A 23,507-nucleotide genomic window follows, 5' to 3' on the forward strand; every position below is an offset into this window, starting at 1 on the left:
CTTTTTTAAAGATACATTTTTTGTTTTTTGGGGTATGTTGACTCACTTTAGCTCACTAATTACTACTATACGAAGTTGAAACTCAGGTCTTGCTGACATATTTCTTATACAACATTCCTTGTGTTAAATTATTAGATACAACATGGGTGGGGAAGAAAACTTACAGGAAGATAATGTTGACTCCAAGCTGGAGGGAGTAATTTTCTACTAGTGATTAATTTCAAAGCAAATCAGCATGGAATAAGCACAACTGTCTGAGAGAAAAAGACAACATCAATACAACTGGCACTTACTGTGAAAGGATGGATCCTCTCATCAAAAATGTCCTTGGATCTGTTTGCATCTCTAGAAAATAAGGACATGATTTTAAAAACTAATCCAGGAATTGTTGTGTTAGCAACACACCTGCTGGGAGTAGAGAGGGGTGGAGGGAACTTAACCTTCAACAAAGAAAGTCCTTCTACAAATTCTTCTCTTAGATCCTGTAGGAATTTTCTGACCTCTTTTTACTCAGCACATCAAATTCTGTGAAATCTTTTCTACAATGACCAGCCAGAGTTGCCTTTATAAACATTAACCCTTCCTAATAGGCAATGCTAGGCAATCAAATCGGTGGCCAGTCCTCTAAGCTCACATTGGCAGACACAGGAACATTTTATAAAGCAGTAGTGGTGGGCAAGCATTCATGTGAATATGAGATTCCTGTTTTTTTCACTGTTTGTTTTCTCTTATCACTTTCCTATATTATATTCTTATTCTGTATTTTTTCTGGTCTCTTTAAAATAGTCTGAGTTAAAATCTTGCCTTTTTATTTTAAAAGTGAACAGTATATTGATTGTAGAGAGAGGAAGAGAGAGAGAAAAAAAAATCAATTGGCTGCCTCCTGCACATGCTGGACTGGTGATCGAACCAGAAACCTAGGTATGTGGCCTGACAGAATTGAACCCACAACCTGGTACGTGCTGCCCTGACTTGGAATTGAACCTGCCACTTTGTCATGTACAGGACGATGCTCCAACCAACAGTGCCAGGGAAACCAGGCTGCTTCTTTTTTTTTTTAAAGTTTAATTTTCCACACTACTACACTCTGCTCATTTACACAGTGTTTCTCCAAGTGTGTTTTGCAGGCTTCAGTGGTTCCACTAGACCAGTGGTCTGCAAACTGTGGCTCGTGAGGCACATGCGGCTCTTTGGTCCCTTGAGTGTGGCTCTCCCACAAAATACCATGTGCGGGTGCGCACATACAATGCTATTGAAACTTCGTGGCCCATACACAGAAGTCGGTATTTTGTGGAAGAGCCACACTCAAGGGGCCAAAGAGCCGCATGTGGCTCGCGAGCCGCAGTTTGCCGACCACTGCACTAGACCATTTTCAGGAGACCCATGAGACCAAAACTGTTTGTATAGAAATATTAAGGCACTGCCTGCATTTACACTGACATTTGCAATGACTGGATAAAAGCCAAAGTCAGTAAAACTGGTTTCTGAGCAAGAATCAAGGCAGGGGTCCCACCCTGTGCTAGTAGTCATTCTACTCTTCACTGCCACTTGTTGTTGAAAACAAATCTACTTAAGCACATCTTTGATAAAGAATTAACAATGAATAATGCCTATTAAATATTGATCCTTCTTTTATATTCTGAGTAAGGGGTAGTATGCATACAGAAATGTGGTTGTGTTAAAGAAAAGCACTTGGACTTTAACTTAGTTGTGAGCTGAATGAGCTACTGTTTTCATAGAATAACATCTTTAGTTCATAGTACAAGTGTCAAAATCTCAAAACTGAAAAGTGAGCCTGTCACTTCAAGGAAAATAACTTATACATTTCTTGCCCATTGCACAATTCCAGCTATCAAGCTGGAAATCAAGAATGGAGAAAACTTGTACCTCCTTTGTGAGCTTGACACGTTTTCAATACTTAATGGTTTTCTGGGAAGAGTGGTGGTGATATGACGCTAACTAACAAAAGTGAGTTTTGATAAACGTGGACCAATACTTTCCAAATGACGAATGCATAATATTACAAAATTACTTACAAGTAAAAAGATTTATTCAGCATACAAGATATATGAATGGGTACTAATTTAAAAGAGAGCTTATTACAAGTTCATGTAACTAATTTAAGAAACTTGCTCTTGTGGACTTTTAGTACAGTATCAAAAAATATACACAATTTTCTGAAGGCTTTAAAAATATGCCCATAAAGCTACATGAGGCTGGGTCTTCAATTGTTTATTTAAAACAAATTATTGAGATGACTGAAGTAATCACAAAGGTGTGAAGACAGAGTGGACATGAGAATCAGCTGTCTTCTGTTACACCAGACATAAAGAGATTTGCAAAATGTAAATAAATGACACAATTTCCACTTGGCCTATTTGTTGTGGAAAATGATTCTCCTTTATAAAGAATTATGTTAATGCTATGGCTCGCTATCAGGGGCAATTTTAGTCCCCCAGGAAGCATTTGATCATGGAGGAGACTTTTTGTTGTCACAATAAGGTCTGGGAAGAGAGTGCTATTGGCATCTAGTGAGGAGAGGCCAGGGAAGCTGTAAACATCCTGTAACGCACAAGGCAATCCGCACAGCAAAGCAGTATCCTGCTCAAAAGTTCAACAGTGCTATAAAAACCATGTTTCAACATACAGGGGGTTTATTTTTAAAGTCTCAATTTTAATTTCTAATACAGTAAATATCAATATAGCCCACATAAACAAATATTCTTTGGGATCTTCAATAACTTAAGCATTAAGACTCTTAAAACAAAAACAAGTGATTCACTTCAATCTATAATAATAAAAGCATAATATGCTAATTAGACCAGACGACAGAACAACCTTCTGGGGCTCCTGTGAGGACCCAGGCAAGACGGGGCTGTGAGGGCCAAGCCCCTTGCATGAATTTCGTGCATCGGGCCTTTAATAATGTAATAAAACCACCATAGCTTACTCCAACAATGTCTATAGTTAAAACCTAACACTAACTTCATATCTTGTAAGTTTATTAGCTAGAATAACAAGACAGGTTTTAAACTTACCTGTTCTTTATGTGGTAATATATTGCTAGTGCCAGGCTGTGGAGAAAAAAAAAGTAACAATTGACTTTATGTCTTGGCTGAAGACAGGTTTTAAAAGGGTTGTGGTGGGGGAAGACCTTCCCACCTGCCCAGTGGCCATGAGATCCTCATTCAGGACAGTATCGCTTGGGCACTCTTCACCTTGTTCTGTTTCTTTATCTTTTAGCAAAATTAGAAAACCAAAATGCTAGGGCATATTCAGTAAGATGACATGTTTCTGGTGATTATTATAATATATAAGATATTACACACTTCCCCTGTCATTTCTTTCTACCCATAGAACCTTTCACCCGTACAAGTTAGATCTATTTGTGCACATGCTTCAATTTAAGCCATATAGTAGTTTTCCACCTGCCCACCCATTGTCTGTCATTTCCATAAAGGTAAATAGAATGCTCTCCACCAAACAGAATCATTCAAGGTCACTTTTACATAATTGTTAGAAAATTTAATGGCAAATTGTAGAACCCACAAAATCAATAGATCTAACAATTCTACAATTAGCGGTGCTAGCAATGCAGCAAGTAATACACAGTGTAATATTAGTAACATTTCCAAATTACTTTAAATATAATTTTAATGAGCAGATGTAAGTCCTTAGATACTGTGTAAGTTCCTATATCCCTAAGTTATTCCCAGATGCTGTGTAACATGAAACAAAGGAGTGCTGTAGATTAAGTTCCATGCTTTTCCTCTTTGCCCTCAGTGTCTAATATGAAGCTCCAAATAACTGAGGGGAGCAAATCTGAATTTTATAAATAGATTATATGCTGGAGGCTAATTCCAGCAGGGTCATAATAAATGTGAGAAGTCCTCAAAAGGTTGAATGGGCTCTTTCCGCAGGACTGAAAATCTGCATGTTATTACCTACTGCTGGAACAGCTAAAGGCAGTTTCTCCAACCTGATAATCTACTGTTGACCAAACCTTACCTTTGATATGTATATATGCTTTGCTATAGGGCAAAGTATGTAAATAGGGGTCCAGAGACTCAGAGAACTCAGCTACTAAAGCTAAGCCTTCCCTGGCTCTCCCGAAAAATGCCTCCCAAATTTATATTTCATGTCTAGTTTATTTAATTTACTCGCAGCCTCTTCTCCAGATTCCTGAACTCTTCTAGATGCGGAAACACTCCGGCAGTTATAGAAAAATAGCACTTCTAAAAAGGCCTGTAGCCTTGTTAGCATCAAAGATGGGTACTTGCATAGTGCTTCAGTTTCATCTTCAAATTGATTTTAAAATCACAGAATTTGAAGTTATAGAAGCTGAAAAGAGACAATGAACTTGTGGTGATATATAATTCAACAATTCAATTTTACAGAGAAGGTAGCCAAGGCTTAAAACTTACTTCCTCAAGGTCCCACCAAGAGTGAGAAGCAGTTCTCTTCCTCCTACCCTCTAACCAGGCAGTGTGGTTCCCAGGCTTGGCTGTGCATTGGGGTCCTCAGAGGAGTTTGACAAACTACCTTCCCCCATGTGAGTTGACCTGATTCATCTTGCATTGGGTATGACCTGGGGTTGTTTTGAAAGCTTCTCAGGTGATTGCAAAGTGCACCAAAGTTTGAGAACACATGAATTAGGGTTAAAATCAAAATCATCCTGGATGCTTTTCTCCAGGTAAAGATGCCTTCCATCCTTCCTCAGCTTATCAGAAGGCTTGTGAGAGTGAGAGAATGTTTGGGGGGAAGAGAAATGGAATGCATGTGTTTAGAGACACATTTAGATAAAAGTTGCATACTTGATTCTAATAAGGCTCACCCATCCCATTGAGAACAATGCACTAAATATTTTTTCAAAACCATTCCTAAGGTCCAATTAGCTCTATTAATATTCTCAGGAACCTTTACTTTACTAATAGTAAATGTACTGAATGATCATTTTCAAAACCTGATGACAACAAATGAAAACTTACGGGTCTTCAAAAATTAGACAAATTTAGAGGAAAAAAGCATAACACCCACTTGTCTGAGCCAGGTTAATCTTCAAAACTAGTTTTGAATTATATACTGTAACATCAGACTCTTCTGAACTCAAAAGAAGCTATGGAATGTGGCCAGAAAGGACTGGTTTTTACTCCCGGATTTAGTGGCCAGACTGAAGAAAAAGACTCAGTGATTGTGAGATAGGTGCCAAAGCTCAGGACTTTAGAGAGAGACGGGCTCAAGTTTTGCTGAGACACAATTTGATCTCAACGGTTGTTATGAGAGAAGAAACTTACATTATTATGATTGTGAAATGGCTGTTTTTAATTAACGTAGAAGTTACTGAGAATTAAATTAGCCAAAAAGTTGGTACAATGCCAGCAAAATTAAATTTATAAATAAATTATGTTTTAGGACTGAAAAATAAAATTAGAAATGAGGATTTTAATATTTTCAGGTAGAATTTCCCAAACTGTGTTCTGGAAAGTCAACCCGCACATCCCAGGGAGACAACAATAATGATCCTTGGACAGCGCCAATGGGATTCAGGAAGTTCTACATCCTAGTTTGGTTTTATTTTGCTCTTAAGTAAGCTTGAAAGTTTCATATTAGGGTGTTTTTAAAGTGCATCTCCAATTGTGGACTATGAACTCACAGAATTTAATGAATAGTTTTCATCATCATGACACTGTTATGTTTGCCTAAGCATAAACCTGTGACTACTTTTCCAAAACTTCACCTCCCTCATGATTTTCTGCTTTGATTTTGTTATATATGGATCGATATAATCTCTTGAATATGTATTTATATAACGCTACACATATGTAACTAAATTTAATACATCTATAAAATTAAAACCTCAGTTAAACAAATTTAACCCTCAAAGAAATTATCTTGAAAAATTGTTCCTTTAGACTGCTTTGATGCATTTTTCCTGGAAGGAGAGTGCATTTCAATATAGAAATAGTGTAGGAAAAAAGAAAGTAGGATGGGGGAAACCTGACACAATCCAATGAACTGTAATTGCAGATACACTCTGGTGCCAGTAGGGGACAAGCTGTCCCTTCTTCCAAGAGCAGCTTCCAGGGTAGTACACATGGTTTTAGGCCTGTATCTCATGAAGAAATACTCTATTCCGGAAATGTTCAGTAAAGCGCACCTCTCCTTTCATTGGTTCAACAATGTCTCAGAAACAGTAATGCCTCAAGTAAAGATAAACACTTTTGGGGGGATTTTTCAATTGTTAAGTGGGTTTCCCTTCTTCCATCCACTGTAAGATTAAAATGGAAGTGGAAATCAATATATAATTGACACCAGTTTTTTAACCTGAGCACTGAAAAGGACAATCAAATGAAAGTACATATGGGCAGGATAAGGGGTCTGTCCCCTATTTGTACTCACCACTGCAAGGTGACTTTCAGATCAGACTGAGAAATAGTGCTGTCTACATATAATGTTGCACATGAACTGTACTTTTTCCTAAGGTGACCAGGAGACACCTGAACGGGAAGGGGAATAGAAGAAAATACCACAGTAAGTTAAACCTATAAAAGTGTGTTTTTCCTTGGTTAAAATGTCAGACAATTAAGCATTACAATTGTTCTCATACTCTATGAACTGCTTCAGTGCAATACCATCTGCAGCTCTACAGTAAACCCATTACATGCTCTCACTTCCAATGACGAGAATTGAGGAAGGGGTCATAAAATGCTGCCCTTGACATACTACCTATAATCCAACTTGGCAAACACCTATGATAAATTCCCTTTATAACAATGTAAAACATTTAAAGTAAGATTTCAGTGTTTTTTTCCTTAAGAAATGAAAACTGCCGAGATTTCTATTTCTACTATTTATTTTCTACATTAAGACATACTGCCTTCTATAATATTGAAGCAAGAGCATTTACATGAAAGCCAATAAAAAATGTTAGTTCAGGAGGCAGTGTGACAAAATACATGTATCTGAGGCAGAGGTGTGTGTGTGCTAGGGCTGGCCTGCGGCTCACAAGTTAGGGGACAGAGGTCTCTCTGAGCCTCAGTTTCCTTACCTAGAGGATTAAAGAGTATTGTTTTAAGATTCTCTCACATCCAAAAACAGATCGAACACCTCTGAGAATTTAACTTTCCCTTCATGTTGAAATAAGACTATCATTACATTCCTCCAAAGAGAACCTCAGAGAATGCTTCCGATGATATTAAGATTTCTATTCCCTGAGCTACATGATACTTATCAGGACCCTGCCTCACTCAGATGCTTTCTCTGATTACCAGGCCTTTTGCTTCCTCCTGTTCCCAGCAAGGTTAACCCCGCTTCCCATCTACCTCCAGGACACCTCTGCCAGCAGCCACAGGAAACAATTGCTCCCTTTCTCTACACTCACACACCTGAGTTACTACTTGTTACACGGTATCAACTGCTTCCAGGGCATCAACCTCATAACAAGTGAGCTTCTCCAGTGAAGGCAGGACTTCCCCTTCTCTTCTACCTCCAATTGCTGAGCACAGAATCTGGGGCAAATTAGGAGTGTGACAAGTGTTTGACCAATTATCTAAAATCAAGAGCAACTGGAAGGTAAATCCTACTACTGATACAAATTAGATTAGAATTTGCCTGCAGTGGTGTCACAGAGATGTGCACCGGACCTCTAGTGTAAAATAAAACTATGGCATAAAAAGAAAAAAATAATGTGAGTGGTAAAATTCAGAAGCACATAAAAGCGTAAAATGATAAATACTGCCCTGGCATGCTTGGTTTTGTGGTCAGAGTGTTGGCCTTCATATCAAAAGGAAGTGGATTTGATTCCTAGTCAAGGGCAAGTACCTGGGTTGTGGGTTCAGTCCCTACTCCTGGTCAGGGTGCGTTTGGGAGGCAGCCAGTTGATGTGTGTCTCTCTCACATTGATGTTTCTCTTTCTCTCCCCCTCTATCCTCCCACCCTGCTACTCTCTCTGAAAAACACTGATAAAAATACCTTAAGCTTAGGATTAAAAATATACAAATAAAAAAATAACTCCACCCCACACAGGCAAAACATTACATTGGTAAAAGAATGAAATGCTATAAAAAAAAATGACAGGACATAAGAGAAAAGGTGCATACCAAAACATACCAAAAACTTTCAGATTCCTAGGAATAGAGAAGCTTCTAAATGTATCCAGAGAAGAAAGGGTGGGGCAAATTACTAAAATTGGTAATACACAATTTTTAAACCTGGTAATACAGGTTTAAGAGCAACACTGTAATGAGAAAATAGTAGAAATATCTTTACAACTGCAAAAATTAATTTCAACCTAGAATTCTCTGCTTTATTAAATAGGAGGCATTTCAGAGAGGCTGGATCTCTAAACAATTTCTGCCCATGTATCCTTTCCCAGGAAAAAGTGTGCCAGTGAAACAAGGGAGTATAAAAAGACAGAGGAAGACATACAACACAGGAAACAGATTTTCAAGCAGTGTACCACGCCACACACTGGTGTGCAGCCACTCCAGCCAAAATCCTGCTGCCCCACCCGCAGACCTGCAGACCCTAAGACCTCCACCTCCAAGGGTGCACGGCTCCCACAGCAGCAAGTGCGACCTCCCCCCTCCCCAGCTACAGACCTCCATACCCACAGTCGCGCTTTTCCAGTGTGTGGGCCTCCTGAGCCCACGGATTCACAGGCCACTCTTGGTTGCCGCTGTGAGCCCCCACTGGGTATACACTTATACAAACAAGGAAACACTGCCCCGGCAGTAGAAATTCTAAATTCCCCCTTCCTGGATACCTGCCCACATACACCTTGGTCACGTGGCTTCAGCTCCAGGACCCCTCTGAGTGTGTGAGTGCGCCGCCCTGGCAAACAGACCACGGGTGCCTCAGTGAGCCACCACTGGGCGTGCACGGATCCAACCAAGGACACAAGGCCCCGGCAGTAGAAATATGGACTTCCGCCACTCCTGGTTGCCTGCCCACAGACACCTCGGTCATGTGGCTTCAGCGCAAGCACCTCTCTGAGTGCACCACACTGGCAAACGGCCCCGGGGTACCTATGTGAGCCGCCACTGGGTGCATGCGAATACAACCAAGGGCTCAAGAACCCAGCAGCAAAAACTGAGTCTTCCCACTCCACAGCTGTCAACCTCTGGCCAGCACAGTCATGCTTGTCCAGAGTGCAGGCCTCCTAAGCCCAAGGCCGCAAAGGGGGATCTTGGGTGCCTCTGTGAGCCTCCACTGGGCGCACTCATATCCAAACAAGGGCACATGGCCCCGGCAGTAGAAATTCGGAGTTCCCCCACTCCTGGCTGCCTGCCCCCAGACACCTCGGTTGTGTGGCTTCAGCGCCAGGGGCCCCCTGGGTGCGTGAGTGTGCTGCCCCAGCAAACAGCTCCTGGGTGCTTCTGTGAGCCGCTGCTGGGTGCAGGTGAACCCAACCAAGGGTACAAGGCTCAAGCAGCAAAAACTGAGTCTTCCCACTCCACAGCTGCCAACCTCTGGACACCACGATTGCACCTTTCCAGAGTGCAGGCCTCCTGAGCCCCAACACCCCAACAGACGGCTCCTGGGTGCCTCTGTGAGCCCCTGCTGGGCACGTGCGATTTCAACTAATGGCACAAGGCAGCAAAAATTGGGATAGCCCCCTCCCCTGCTGCTGACCTCTGGACACTGCAGTTGCGCCTTTCCAGCACGCAGTCCTTCAGAACCTGCTGCCCCTATAGGCGGCTCATGGGTGCCTCCTTGAGCTCCGGATAGGTGTGTTCATATCCAAATAAGGGTGCAGGGCCCTGGCTGTAGAAATTTGGACTTCCCCTTTCCCAGCTGCCTACCCACAGACATAGCAGTCGCATAGTTTCAGCACACAGGTACCCTGAGGCCACTGCCCCAGCAGGTAACTCCCGGGTGCCTCTGTGAGCTGCCACTAGGAGCACTCGTATCCAACCAAGGGCTCCAGCAGGCTGCCCTTGGGTGCTTCTCTGAGCCGCTGCAAGGCACAACTCCGGCTGTAAGCATTCAGTCCCCATGGTAGCACTGCTCCAGCACAAAGGCCCCCTAAGGCTACTGCCCCAGCAGATGGCTCCTGGGCAGCTCTGTAAGCAGCCATTGGGCATGCATATCTAACCAAGGGCGCACATCCCCCAAAGCAGAAACTGGGACTTCTCTCTCCACGTGACCGGTGGCACACCACAATTGATCCAATCCAGTGTGTGGGCCTCATTACACACCCCTTACAGATGGCTCCTGGGCCCCTGTGTGCTGCCCTGTGGGCATGTGCCTCTCTAATCAAGGGTGCATGGCTCCCTCAGTAGGATCCATGACATCCCCCTCCTGGCTACCTACCTCTGAACAGCTTGGTGAGTTACTGAGGACTTGCCTCCATGGACAAAGTCATATTGTTTTAGCCACAGTCCTTGAGATTCCCACATCCCCAGCTGCTGGATCCTGAACTCCCTCGTGATTCAGAGAGGGAAATCACTTTGGTCAGAATACCACTGCCTAAACCACAGACTACGAGATATCTGCCCTCCACTGTCACGGGCTCTGGGCCCCTCGTAGTGAGTTGCAGAATGATGCTAATCCAGCAAGAGTCACTCCACACTGGCCAAAGTCACAGTACCTGATCCTCAGGCCATGAGACACCTTCCTCCCAGGCCATGGATTCTGGGAACCCATAGTGAGCACATACCAGTGAGACCTCAGACAGCCTTTTACACAAGAGCCAGATCCATGATCACATCCAAAACAGCTTGCACAATGAAGCCGGTGGTAAGTTACACTGCCAACCCATGACAAGACTTCATCCTCGAATAAGACACTAACATTCAAGATCCAACTACATCAAGAGAACCCAAATAGCTCAAGTAGGGAGCTCTGCTACATTACCAATGCTAGGAAACCTGAGACATCACACCAGTATCACCACCCTCTAAAGAACCTGGGTAGCAAAGCAGTTGGATCTAGAACACAGAAACAAAACATTACAGCAAAACATGGGGAGACAAAAAAACAATCCACAAAGGAAAGAAAAATCACCAGAAAGGGAATTAAATGAAATAGAGCAAGTAACATGCCAGAGAAAGAATTCAGAGTAATAATTATAAGGATTCTCAAATGACTGGATGACAAATACACACAACTCAATGAGAATTATAAGGAGCTGAATGAGAATTTCACCAACATGAAAAGGAACCAAGAGAAAATGAAGAATGACATAGCTGCAATAAAGAACAGCTACTGGAAGACTTAAATAGTAGACTAGAAGAGGCTGAGGACCACATCAGCGAATTAGAAAACAAGGTAGAAAAAAATACGCAATCACAGCAGCAACTGGAAAGAAAACTTAAAAAGCAAGAGGAGAGCCTAAGGGAGCTTTGGGACAACACAAAACGAAACAACATCTGCATAATAGGGGTACCAGAAGGAGAGAAAGTGGAGCAAGGAATAGAAAACCTGTTTGAAAAAATGACAGAAAACTTCCCTGATATTGGCAAGAAAAAAAAACCATGCAAGTCCAAGAAGCACAGAATCCCAAACAAGATGAATCCAAAAAGACCAACACCAAGACACATCATAATTAAATTCACAAACATCAACAACAAAGTAAGAATTTTAAAGTCTGCTAGAGAGAGACAGAAAGTTACCTACAAGGGATCTCCCATTAAAATATCAACTGATTTCTCAATAGGAACACACCAGGCCAGAAGGGAATGGAATGAAATATACAAAGTGATGCAAAGCAAGGGACTGAATCCAAGAATACCATATCCAGCAAGGCTATCATTCAAAATTAAAGGTGGAATCAGGAGCTTCACAGACAAAAGTGGGCTAAGAGAATTTATTACCATCCAGCCAGCAATGCAAGAAATGCTAAAGGGACTACTGTAAAAAGAAGAAACAGAAAGGCAAAAAGAAACACAAACATTCAAAATAAATATGACGACAAACAAGTTCGTATCAATAATAACATTAAACGTAAATGGGTTAAATGCTCCAATTAAAACATGCAATACCTGACTATATTTGGGCAGGCGCACAGACGTTCAGAGTGAATGAATAAATATGACACCTACTTTTTTGTTAGAGCAACAAAATATATTTTTGATATGCCTAGAAATTGTAATCAGTGTATGTGTGCCATGAGACACAAAAGGTTGAAAATTGCTGATCTAAGAAATCGGGGATCCAATACAAGAGAACAGTATGTGAGATCCCAGATGACTTTAAAGAACTTTGCCTAAAAGCAGGCACAGAGCAGGCCTTTGGAGAACAGGTCTATACTGGAGGAGGATAACAAAAGGCTTCCAAGAAGAAGTGGAACAAATGTGTTCAGTACATGGAAAATATTTTTGACAGGCCTCTGACAAATGTCACAGCACTTTTGGAAAAAAAATAGCTGCTAGAAAAGAAGTGAATACACTAAAAAAAATTAATTCCGCACGCAAAAAAATGAAAACTTACTAGGTATTATGTTAATGTAGCATAAATATAGAATTTTTGTCCCAATAGTCATCTTTCTCTATCAAGTTACTAGATTGTTAGGTATGAACAGTTATTTCTAAAATCAGAGAAACCAGCCTACTTGCTGCATTTGACTCCGTGAGATTATGTTGATGAGGAACAGGGGTTTGGATTATCCTGGAGAAGTGTCGTGGTGCTCAAATCTCAGTAATATTGGGGGTCCCAAGAAGCATACACATTTGAACAGCTGATAACTCACTTAAGTTTCACTCCTTTTCAGGTTTAACTGATTTGAAATAATGGGCGAAGCCAGACTAAGCTTAGAACAAAGAAAACGTATCCTAAAGTCCTACTAGATCTTTTTTATGGCGAGACATAAAAGATAAAGTTTACAGCACGAAACCGGCAACAGTCCACAAATTGAGGGCACACAAATACAGAATAAAATAATTAATTCTTGACATTTGTAATTCCATTGCTTTGCTTTATCAGCAGTGCCTGGACCAAACCAGTCATCAGTTTGAAAATAGGCACTGACAAGAAATATTATTCATTTCTGCAGATTCTTTCAAATTTTGAAACTGAACTGTATGTTAATAAACACTGGCATAATCATTCAAAGTGCATATACATTTGTTGAGCAAAAGAATGAAGGGGATACAAGAAAGAGGCACAGCCAAAGAACTATATGACTCAGCATTAAAAATATTTACAAAGTCATAATAATGTAAACATTGATTCTGATTGAATAAAAACCATGATCCTTGTTGGGAGGACAGAGGGAGGGAAAAAAGGCCACACTGGAGGAAGAAACATAAGCTTTCATTTGCGATGACAATAAGCTAAGATATAACCCTAAAAATTGACTTAGCTTTATATTGTTGATCATTTTGTTAAAAATCAAGATTAAAAGTTAAGGCAAAAATTAAGGCAGATATTTATACCACAACCATGTTATTGACATTTAACTTAAAGTTCAGAAGCCCTAAAAATGAACATTACTAAAGCCAAAAACTTTCCTAAATATGGAAGTTTGATCATGAAGATAACAGAAGTGATTTAGAAAATCTACCATGCTAATGATATTGGTTCCATTATATATTGTTAAAAATCGTGGCAGACAATTTTTAATTCAAATTACTAATTTCTTACTAACTTTTAAACCATTTACTTACATGGTAGGAATAGCTGTTCTTCCTCTTTTCTCGCACTAAGAATAAACAAAATTAACCAATCAGTACTGATACCAATGCCATAGAAAAACAGAAGTTACTGATTGCCTGAAAGATTACCAACATACAAAATAAGAACAAATTTTATTCCATTTCTTTTATAACTTCCAACCAAATTTATAATTTAAAGCACCTGGTAAGAGGAGTCCCCTAAGCAAAATCTTAAAACTAAGATTTGCTTTTTTGACCTAATGGATATTCTGTTTTAGTACAAATAAAAGTCTCTCCATGTCCAGAAGAAAAGAGCAAACTAACTTAGGCCAGGGGAGAAACTTAGCTGATAAAAAAGCTTATCTGTTGTCCCTCTGAGCCACTACTCAGTCGTAGTTTCCAATTCTACGTAGATACCCTCTGTACTTGAACCACCAGGATCTAACAGTTGAGGGCTCTAAGAACCAGTTTCTGGCCAGGCACCTGCAAGCATCCTGAACCACTCAGGTAACCACTTTGAATATCTTACTAAGAAATTAAATGCATCTCTACTCAATTGTAAAGTAAACTATCCATTTTAAATTTTAAAGTGAGTGCGGCTAACCTAACTAAACAGTGTACAAAAACAAAGTAGTTTTGCTCTAATAAAGATCTAAAGAAAAAGAAAAGCTCCAAAGAGGGTCTTGGGCTGAACTCTGTTTCCCACTCTGCCTCCTTTAACGTGGGAGGGGCATCATAGGCACACATTCCTTAGGACTGAGGAGAGGGGCATGGGATAGCACTTCCTTTACTCTCTCACCCTCTCTCTACAGGTGAGCAGCCCCTGGCTCTGGAAGAAACTGAGAAATGCAGCAATCCTAAGCAAAATGATCAGCTCCAGACAGTCATGCACACATGCCATGAAAATGCATGTTAAAACCCCCACTTTTTGTTGAGCTGCGTGAATTCAAGTAAAATGGACCCTTCCCTGCCTGTACTTCTGCTGTCACAATCAACGGAAAGACTCGATCCGTGTGCCTTTTTAAGCAAGTAAACTCGATTGAACATAACATTAAGGAAATAAGCAGGCAAGCAGAGCGTTAAAATCCTACAGTTCTGGTTCTTATCCTAAAACAAACAGGACACAGGAAATTGACATAGTTGCACGTGCTCCTGCTAAGCTTCTAGGGAACCCCATAGGGCTCTGTTCTTCTGATGTACTCTGGCAGCATTACATAGGGTGAGAGAGTTTGAAGAGCTTCAAATTCTAATGTGAAATAGCATCCTTTTGTTTGAGCACTACAAATTCAACCCTCATATATAAACAACTGATCCTTTTAATTATTCAAATAAAAACCTAACTGTCATTTAAATCCGATCTTGACTTACTGTCCACTTGAGATTTCTTCAGGAAAATTGTGCTCCCACTTGGATGGTCAGAAGGGATTAAACCTAAAGCCCAAATAGAAAAATACATCATTTAAAAATAGCTACACACCAATTTATACTACTTATAACGGTGTTGTGAAGAGATTTTAAGTAATGGTAACAAGCCACTTTTAGTGAAGGCGATGTAGGAAATGGACCTCTGGGATCCTACACATGGTTGGCTTTTGATGGGATTTACTGAATTTCCCAGGTCAAACAGAAAGTAGGGAGGAGGGAAGAGGAACAAAGAACTGTGCACCTGGGCCAGCATCATGGTGGAAACCCCTGAGGCATCTGCTTCAGCTAGACAGGGGAGGTGCAGGAAGCTAGAAAGGCCTCAGCCCAATTTTGTAAAAGGCCCAATGGGAGACAGCAAGACCTAGGTGATCTATGAGGAAACAGGTGACCCCATAGTACTCAGCCAATGAGGAACTGGAGGAGGGATTAAATAAATAGCCAATGCTCCCCATATCAGGTGTGCCTACAACAAAGGACACCAACTCTGGAGGCCAAATTATTAAATGTCTCATTTTCGCCATACTTCTGTCTCTGAGTCCGTCATTTGAATTCAGACAGATGAGACATTTCTCACAGCAACAATATAAAAATTCTACTGGGAAAATTTAAAATTGTAGAATCTTTCTATGCATGTGGAATAAATAAAAGCTATGCCTAAGACTTTTTTTTAACTTGCACCTAAGTAGTCTATGAATCATGTACATGCTTGCCCACGTCTACTTGTCAATTAGAAACACAGTCACTCTCATTTATGCTGATACTAGAGGCCCGGTGTATGAATTGATGCACACTGAAAGGAATTTAATTAGAAGAAATATTTTAATATTGCTATTCTCCCTTTCTCTATAATAGAAGTGTCAACCAAATTCATGATCGACAATGACAGATCGAAACACACATGTGCAATTGGCACCAGAGAGAGCTTTATATGACTAGCACATGCATGAGTCAACTTAGCCTTTTATATATAGAATAAACTTGCTTAATTAGACCTGCTTTCTGATTTAGCTAAACTTTTTCCAGCCCAGTGAAGCACCCCAACTTCTCTTTCAGGTAATTGTCAGCAACACAGCAGTAAATATCAACATGAAGCAGATTATTATTGTAGATCACACAGGGAGAACAAATGGTAAAATATTTAACTGCAGCAGGGTTTGACTATATTCTGGGCCATGAGAAAACCTGAAGGCATTTTCAAGGTCCACCATTTCTTATTTCTTTTCAGTCAGATCAAGTTTTTAAGCTTTCTAAATCTCCATTTTCTGGCTAATGAAAAGAAAATAGAATTCCCACTGAGTCTCCTATCTACCTTCTCCAGGACTTCTGTGAGGATCAAATGAGATGAGGCACAGGAAAATGCTTCACAGACATTTAGTTACAGTGTGAAGTGTTTCCACCTGGTTATAAAGCAAGTTGTGTTCCCGGGCTGAAGAAATTGCAAGGAGGCTAGTCATTGCTAGGGAGAGGAAGCCTGGCATTGCTACGTGATGTCATTATCCAGACGGAGGGAAAAACATTTAGCATATTAGCCTTTTATAAATGTAGATTACCAGCACATTCCAGAAACAGTTTCAAGAAGCAACTTACACTGTGGCCAATTAGTGTCAGATACCAGCTAATATATCAAATATGCCCAAATCACATGAGCTGTTTTTGGCAAATGTTCTTTACTCATTAGGCTAATTCTAACTCCATTCAAAACATGAACTTACTTTCTTAGCTGCGGCTTGCTTAGGGCTCCATATCGTGGCACATTTAAAAGGACAGTATAATAGCTTAAGACTCTAGTCTACAGGAACACTGTCATGACAGTGACTTTTTATACTTTCATCAAAGTGATTTTTAAATTCTGCCTTCAATTTCCAAAGTTAAAGTTCCACTTCTTCCTTCCAGGCCACACAATTAATTTGAAGGCTTCAATAAGAATACTTTCTGGACTTGATTATAGGGCTGCTTGTATAAATGCAATTTGTTGTAACTATGTAAAGGTAGGTGTGCCTGCAGTCCACCTTGCACCAAGGTGGGATAATCTTCTATTTAGGAAAGTATGCCAAATAGATATCTAAATTTAAATAACACAAAGTTTGTCACTATGTGATATAATAAAGTGATTACTTTAAAAAAACAAACCCTATGATATTCTTTAGTAATGATCATCTGAGACCACTTAACCAATCTTCTAAGAAAGTGGATCAAGATCCTGAGAGAGTAATGGTTATGGCAATATTTCCCAAATCGCATAATAATGGTTCTATTTGTTAAAAGGGCATTTGGAAGTTACATATAAATAAATGATATCCCTGATTCTTAGAGATTAAAGTTCCCATTGATATGTTAAGAACTAATCAGTCTAGTAATGAATGATGTCTAACACATCATTTCACAAATTTATACCTAGAACCCTTTTTCCCCTCCAAGTAATACAGTTTGCATCTTGCACAAACATAATTTGGGACATCCTGATTTCACAGGCATCTGAGCCATCCATTTTGATACTAATGCCAACACTAGAAATTTAAATAACTGCACCAATTGCCTTGTTCTTCAAAAATGTTCCTTCACTGCATTTCAGTTTATTAAATTGCTTTTGTAGAAACTATGCTATTCAACATTTTAATGTAAAAAACAATAAAGTTATGATAAAGGTTTTCCCCCCATATTTGAAAAATAAGACAGTGTTAGCTACTTGGAGAAATAAATGAATTCAGTTGTACACAAAGTGAGAGGCTGAGACTATCACAGCAGCCTCTAACCTCAGGCTTCTGACAGAATTCAAGACTACTTCCTACCAAAAAGAAAGTAAATACATTGCATCTGAATAAGAAAAGATAAGAGCAAATATTTGCAGAAGCAGCCATATTATTGTGTCAATGCCTATGGTGTGATAAAGTTTAATTAAAATTTTCAATGGGAAGCCCATGAAAATATGTACTTGAGACAAAGAAGAAGGCTTACACACACACACACACACACACACACACACACACACACAGGCATGCCCCAAAGGAACAGGTGTTGCTATAGCTCTAAATACAAAAATCAAGAATGCTGGAATAAAAGAAATGACAACATGCTGAAAAAAAATCAAAATTAGCTCAAGTAACAAACAAAGAAACAAACAGCTGAAACTTCCCCTTCCCTACGCCTGGGTTCCAGGGTAGGCAGGTGCCTCAGGGCTGGCCAGCCAATCACAGCTGCCTGGGACCTCCCAAGAACCGGAGAGAAAGGCAGAGCTGAACTCGAGGATCCTTAGAGAGTCTGGAGCTGCAGACTCCCCTTTGCCAGCATGAGGAGGAAGCCTTTTCAGGAGAAATCAACAGGAGCAGAACTGAGACAAGTGCTGAGAAGATCCTTTCATTCCTGAATCAAGGAGTACCTTGATTTTCACTCTGTGAACTCTGGATATAAAGTCAGTATTTCTCTTCAAAAGATTTAAATCTATTTTAATATAGGTTTTTTTTCAACTTGCAGCAAATTTGCTGTTTAATAGATACATAATCGCCTATAAATTGTTGGCTATACTTCACATAGCCAACCTCTGCGGGGGGTTAAGTACTTACATAGTTCTAAAAATTCATCACATATATAGAGTGTTATAACAACCTTTTAAATCTCCTTAGAAAGACTCTTTAAAATAAAATGACTAGACCAAAAGGTTAGATTGTTTTTATGGCTTAATTTATAAAACTAAGTGGCTTTCTAAAACAGCTGAGGGCATATTAGTGGATAATGCCACCAAGCATATCAGTTTTAGCTTCTACCCAGCTTCGAATACTTACTAAAAATCATGGCTATGTGAGTCAGGAACCTCACCAAATCGAATTAGCATTTCCTTGAGTGCACAGTGTGGCCACAGTTAACAGTGATATTTCCACATCAGTGAGTTGCCTGTCATTTGCATGTATTGTGCCCACTAGGGCCCTAAGGTTGTCAGTTTGTATGATGCTTCCATAAAATATTTTCTGTTTATGGCCTAAAATAATTTTATATATAACTTGTACTCTTTACTAAATACTGCAGAATGGTTTTTTTATAGAATGGTTTTAAGCAGCATTTTTCAGAAAGACAATGATTTCCATTTATACTAATAAAATAGAAATGGCAGCAGTTGCTGGGCCCACTGCTGGGCACCTTACTTAAGGCCTCCTGCATTTACTGAACTGCTCTATCCCCTACACCAGTGGTCGGCAAACTCATTAGTCAACAGAGCCAAATATCAACAGTACAACGATTGAAATTTCTTTTGAGAGCCAAATTTTTTAAACTTAAACTATATAGGTAGTTACATTGTTATTAACTTAATTAGGGTACTCCTAAGCTGGCCTTTGCTAAAAACATCCTCAATCTGAGGGGTCGACCTCAGCGAACGTACCACCACTTCTTCTAATGCCACTTCTTCAAAATAGACTCGCCCAGGCCGAAAACCAACTTCTGCGCATGGGCCATGAAGTTTCACGTGGTATTTTGTGGAAGAGCCACACTCAAGGGGCCAAAGAGCCGCATGTGGCTCATGAGCCGCAGTTTGCGGACCACTGCCCTACACTATGCATTGTATTTACTATACATTGTATTATGTTGTGGCCCATAACAGAAAGTTAGGAGTCCACCTATTACAATATACACTGGTTTTATCTCTCTGAGTCCACACTTCCCACCCTGTAGGGTGACTCCTACCCAAGGCCTTGAGCTGGCTGTCTCACCAAAGGGCACACAGTGGGTCCTGCGTCCCCCACTTTACTTAAGCAGTCCCTCACTGGAAGTAAGTTATTGTCCTTTTGAAAATAATGCAACATAAACTTTGTGGATATGTGGTTTCATTTTGTGGTGTAAGTCTTCAGCATAAATTCCGCAAAGTAGGATTTCGGGATTAATGCCATCTGCATTGCTGTGTGATTTATGCCAACATCCCTTCAAGGGGTGGAGCCATTTTGTATTTCCATCAGCAAAATATGAAGGGAACTGTTTCTCTGCAGCCTTACCAAAACCTTAAGTGCCAAGTTTATGGATCTTCTCCCAAAGTATTTCTCTCCTATTGGGAGAAGATTTATTTGCATTTCTCTTGTATATAAAACACTTTCAAAGATAATCTGCATTTCTTTTTCTGTGACTTCTTCATATTTGCTACTTCATTTAGATTTACCTAATTTCTTTAAGTCAGCCTACTTTTAGGCCCTTTTTGTTTTTGTTTCTGTTCAAGTTACTGTTGGCTCTCAGGTGAATTACTATGCCAGCCTCCTACCTGAACTCCCTGCTTCCTTCTACCCTTCTCACAGTAGCTTCTCTCTCTCTCTCTCTCTCTTTCTCTCTCTCTCTCTCTCTCTCTCTCTCTCTCTCTCTCCATCTCCATCTCCATCTCCATCTCTCTCTTCCTGTTCTTCTCGCTCTCTTTATAGAATTAGCATCATTTCCCTACATGTGATCCTCCAATGGGTTTATATGCAGGGAAATCATTACAATTTGAGAAAAATGCATACAGTGGGGCCTTGACTTACGAGTGTCCCGACTAATGAGTTTTTCGAGATACAAGCCGTCCCTTGGCCGATTTTTTGCTTTGAGTTGCGAGCTAAAATTCGGGTTACGAGCCAGCTTCAGATACTCCACCGCTAGTTGGAGCAGCGAACGTCACAGTGAACGCCACATCAGCCCAGCATCATGTGTCTCACTCGTTCACGTTCATGATTTGACATACGAGTAATTTGAGTTACGAGCTCCGTCATGGAATGAATTAAACTCGTAAGTCAAGGCCCCACTGTACTTTTGGCAAGGCCCACTCGGCATACAAGGTCTTAATGCACCATTGCCCTCCTCCCGGCATCCCTCTCAGTCTGCTGCAGCCACCCCGTGTTTGCTCTTACTGCCTGCACTCTGTACTCCCACCTGAGGGACTCTGCATGGAAGCCTCTGCCCCCACATGTTCACTGGGTCTCTCTCACCTTTAGAAGTGCTCAGTGTCACTGAAAGAGAGCAGCTGTCTTTAACCACCCTGACTTTCTTGATTGTTCATGTGTTGTCTGCCCCTAGGATCTTCTAGAATGTTAAAACCTAAGTTGGGGGTGGGAGGACTTTGTCTTGAATTTCATTGTTTGTCCTGCATCTGGAATGGTGCCCAATAAATATCTACTATTTCAGTGTACCCAAACCAATTAAGTTTCTCCCAATTTTCTTATAACCTTCTAAGGTTTTATCTAATGCAATCTTTTGATTTGTCATCTAAACTGCACTGCTTTCTGATCTTGGAGTAGCAGTTATTCGGAATTAAAGACACAAAACCCACGAAAACACTAAAAGAGAAGTGCTATGTCCAGTGAAAAACCAATGGTGACTTTAATTTGGGATAAGAACATTTAACTTTCACCCTAACTGGTTTGGGTCAGTTGATAGAGCATCGGCCTGCAGACTGAAAGGTCCCAGGTTCGATTCTGGTCAAGGGCATGTAACTTGGTTGCAGGCACATCCCCAGAAGGCGATGTGCAGGAGGCAGCTGATCAATGTTTCTCTCTCATTGATGTTCCTAATTCCCTATCCCTCCCTTCCTCTCTGTAAAAAATCAATACTATATATCTACACAATAAAAGACAAACATGCAAATTGACCATACCTTTGCTACACCTTAAGCTACACTCACCAGCCAATCAGAGCAACTATATGCAAATTAACCCAACTAAGATGGCGGCTGGCAGCCACAGAGCTGGAGCAAGCAGGAGGCTTGGTTGCTCCAGTGATGGAGGAAGCCAAGCTTCCCGCCTTCCGTGGCATCTCTGAGCTCCACTAAAGGCAACAAAGTTTCAATTATAGAAGATAAATAAACCCCAGATACCTGCTTTCAGCCAGCTGTGGCCACAGAGCTGGAGTGAGAAGGTGGCTTGGGTTGCCCCTGGCGATGGAGAAAGTCAAGCTTCCCACCTGCCCTGGCCAGCTCTGAGCTACACTCAAGGCTACAAACTTTCAATTATATAAGGTAAATAAATCCCAGAATAAAAAAAATTAAAAAAGAAAGAAAAAAAAGGAGAGGCTGGGAGCTTCCGTCAACGGGGGCTTGGCCAGCCAGAAAATGGCCCTCAGCCCCTCACCCAGACTGGCCAGGCACCCCAGTGGGGACCCTTACCCTGAAGGGGGTGTGACAAGCCTGCAAACAGCCATCAGCCCCTCATTCAGGCTGGCCAGGCACCCCAGTGGGGACCCCCACCCTGATCCAGGACACCCTTCAGGGCAAACCAGCTGGCCCCCACCCGTGCACCAGGCGTCTATCCCATATAATAAAAGGGTAATATGCAAATTGACCCTAACAGCAGAATGCCTGGAAATGACTGGTCACTATATCACACACTGACCACCAGGGGGCAGATGCTCAATGCAGGAGCTGTCCCCTGGTGGTCAGTGCGCTTCCACAGGGGGAGCTCTGCTCAGCCACAAGCCAGGCTGACGGCTGCCAGCACAGCGGTGGTGGCAGGAGCCTCTCCCGCCTCCTCAGCAGCACTAAGGATATCCGACTGCGGCTTAGGTCTGCTCCATTCTGGTAAGTGGACATTCCCCGAGGGCTGCTGGGCTGCCAGAGGGATGTCTGGCTGTCAGCTTAAGCCCAGTCCCCCAGAGAGCGGACCTAAGCTAGCAGGTGGACATCATCCAGGGGGTCCCAGACTGCAAGAGGCATAGGCCAGGCTGAGGGACACCCCCCCCCCCCCCTGAGTGCACAAATTTTTATGCACCGGGCCTCTAGTGTGTGTGTGTGTGTGTGTGTGTGTGTGTGTATATATGAATATTTAACTTTAAAATACCTTAACTACAAATGACATCCTAATGAAGTTATAAGGAAGTATACCATCTGAATTCTAGAGGTAAATACAATGCATCTATTTTAATCTGTGTCCCAAGAATAAAGCATTACAATGGGATTGTGTCTGGCTTCATGTTGAAAGATGGCCCCTCATAACAGTGGGTAACTGAATGGTGCTCCAACCATTTGAAGGTACAGGATCAGTTATTAGAAGGCCTGCAGGGGAGCTCACACAGCTGCATGGAAAGATCCTGGATGCTCGCCAGGGGTCAGGCACAGGTCCAGGAGCTTGATGTCCTTATTCTCTTTATAACTCTGAGTGACACAGCAGCACATAAAGAGTGCCCTCATTTTTCTAAAATAGACTGTTATGTTTATACGCATACAAAAGACTCAGGAAGAATAAACACCAAAATATTATTTTCCAACCTTTTACATCAAATGCTTATTAATATTCATCCCCACAAAAAAAGAGGGTTAAAGTAATTACTGGAAAAAGTAAAGTTCTGTTGTGCAGAGGTTTTTTCCTCATCATGTTGCCAATTCACTGCCCACTCACTCCTCAGGGGAGAGGGAGAAAGGCTTCATTGAGAGAGAGCACATTTAGCAGCAAATTAGCAGAGCTCATAGGTCAGAACATAAAAGGCTGCATGAACAGTTGAAGAGTAATGATTAAATTGATCACAGGACTCTAGGGCCTTTTTTTGTGTTAC

The 23,507-nt window shown here is 41.1% G+C and overlaps 1 protein-coding gene across 1 annotated transcript in view; it reads right to left on the reverse strand.

The window, feature by feature from the left end:
- Positions 1-23,507, reverse strand: part of LOC139017551 (cyclin-Y-like protein 1) — a 52,846-nt gene that overhangs the window by 9,027 nt on the left and 20,312 nt on the right. Inside the window, exons 3-7 of the mRNA XM_070426192.1 lie at positions 14,964-15,026; positions 13,608-13,642; positions 6,400-6,497; positions 3,039-3,074; positions 294-345 (exon numbers count right to left, since the gene is read on the reverse strand). Coding sequence (XP_070282293.1) covers positions 294-345; positions 3,039-3,074; positions 6,400-6,497; positions 13,608-13,642; position 14,964 — 222 coding nt within the window. The 5' untranslated portion in view covers positions 14,965-15,026. The remainder of the gene's footprint in view (positions 1-293; positions 346-3,038; positions 3,075-6,399; positions 6,498-13,607; positions 13,643-14,963; positions 15,027-23,507) is intronic.

This window comes from Myotis yumanensis, unplaced genomic scaffold (assembly GCF_028538775.1).
Source record: "Myotis yumanensis isolate MYYU_CA2020_CCGP unplaced genomic scaffold, mMyoYum1.0.hap1 SCAF_1, whole genome shotgun sequence".
Taxonomy (NCBI): Eukaryota; Metazoa; Chordata; class Mammalia; order Chiroptera; family Vespertilionidae; genus Myotis; species Myotis yumanensis.